The following is a 1,281-nucleotide window of genomic DNA, read 5'->3' as shown; positions in this document are numbered from 1 at the left end:
GATCCCGCTGCAGGGATGAACGGTCCAGATGGAGTTGTAGGAGTCGACGGTCCAGATTGAGCTGCAGGTATGCACAATACAATATATTAGCGTTGGCTGTTTAGTTTTATACTGACTAATTTACATAATGAATGCAACGGTTAGAAGTGACTGGAGTTGCGAGTAAGTTTGCATTCTTATATATTTTCGTTGTTGGAAAACCAGTTAATTTGAATGCAAATACACACATTGTTTTTTTTTTTATACACATGTTCTCAAACATTTGTTTTTCTAATAACCACTAAGGGTTGTTTCGTTCTCTGCGACTGCAATTGCAATGCAAGTGCTAGTTGCACGTAGCTAATACTGCACGCAAAGGTTCTTGCTGTAGTTGTTCGGTTCAGGCTTCCCAATTCCCTAAATTGCAATCGTAATCGTAGTTGGTTTGCCATCAGTTGCAATTTGGAGACCTCTTTGCAACTGTAGTTGTTACTGTATTTATCAGCTGCCGTGAAACAAACAACTGCAATAGTCTCACTTGTATGCAGCTAAAGTTACGATCCTTGCAGCTGCAACGAACCAAATAACCCCTAACGAACTAAGATGAGTCGAGATGAGACATTGCATACCATTACACTGGCTGAGGGGTGGAACCTGAATGTTGCAAGCGCCAGGGAGAGTAACGGCCTGAGTCCGATTAACAGGCAACGGGAGTTGAGGAGCTAAACTAAGCACTTGGCAGAGACACTGAGCCTGAGACTGAACCATACTTGCAAGTTGCGTACAACATTGAGGCGGAGGGTTCGAGGACGAGTTGCCAGTTATAAATCCGAGGCAGGGCTGAAGACTGACCATCGGCGGCGGGCAGCTAGGCTGAGCGAAAGAACCAGCCCACATTGTGACGATGAAGACTAGGGTTAGACCCATGCTTAGTTGTCTTTCAGCCATCTTGATAACTTGGAACTTTTTATTTGGTGGAGATATTGAGAGCTGCAGAAGCAGAGGAGAAGTGGGATTTTATAAGCAGAGGAGAAGGAGCTGGAATATGTTGTTGGTGAGCTAACTCCTCCTACTTTAAGAATCAACTTGGGTTGTTGTGCATAGTTGGGTTTTAATGATGGGAGAGAGTTTGAAGTGGATATAATTGGTTGATGCTTGGAAGAGTGAAAGAGTGAAAGACCTTTTGAAGGATCTTTTTCTTGCCTGTTTGGATGGAGGGTACAGAGGGGGAAGGGAAGGGAAATCTCATTTTAACCTTGTTTGGGAGTTTTATTTTGGAGGGTAGAGGAGGGGAATGGAGGG

General features: G+C 44.0%; 1 protein-coding gene across 1 annotated transcript; it reads right to left on the bottom strand.

Moving 5' to 3' along the window:
• On the bottom strand, nt 6–946 carry LOC109834621 (non-specific lipid transfer protein GPI-anchored 2-like; the record flags this gene model as incomplete). Its single annotated transcript, XM_020402656.1, has 2 exons — nt 609–946; nt 6–61 (listed from the first exon to the last, which is right to left on the bottom strand). Coding segments are annotated over exons 1-2 (375 nt in total), but the record flags the coding sequence as incomplete, so codon positions are not given.

Source organism: Asparagus officinalis, chromosome 3 (genome assembly GCF_001876935.1).
Source record: "Asparagus officinalis chromosome 3, Aspof.V1, whole genome shotgun sequence".
In the NCBI taxonomy this organism is placed as follows: Eukaryota; Viridiplantae; Streptophyta; class Magnoliopsida; order Asparagales; family Asparagaceae; genus Asparagus; species Asparagus officinalis.
This window is presented reverse-complemented; position numbering and strand designations above follow the sequence as displayed.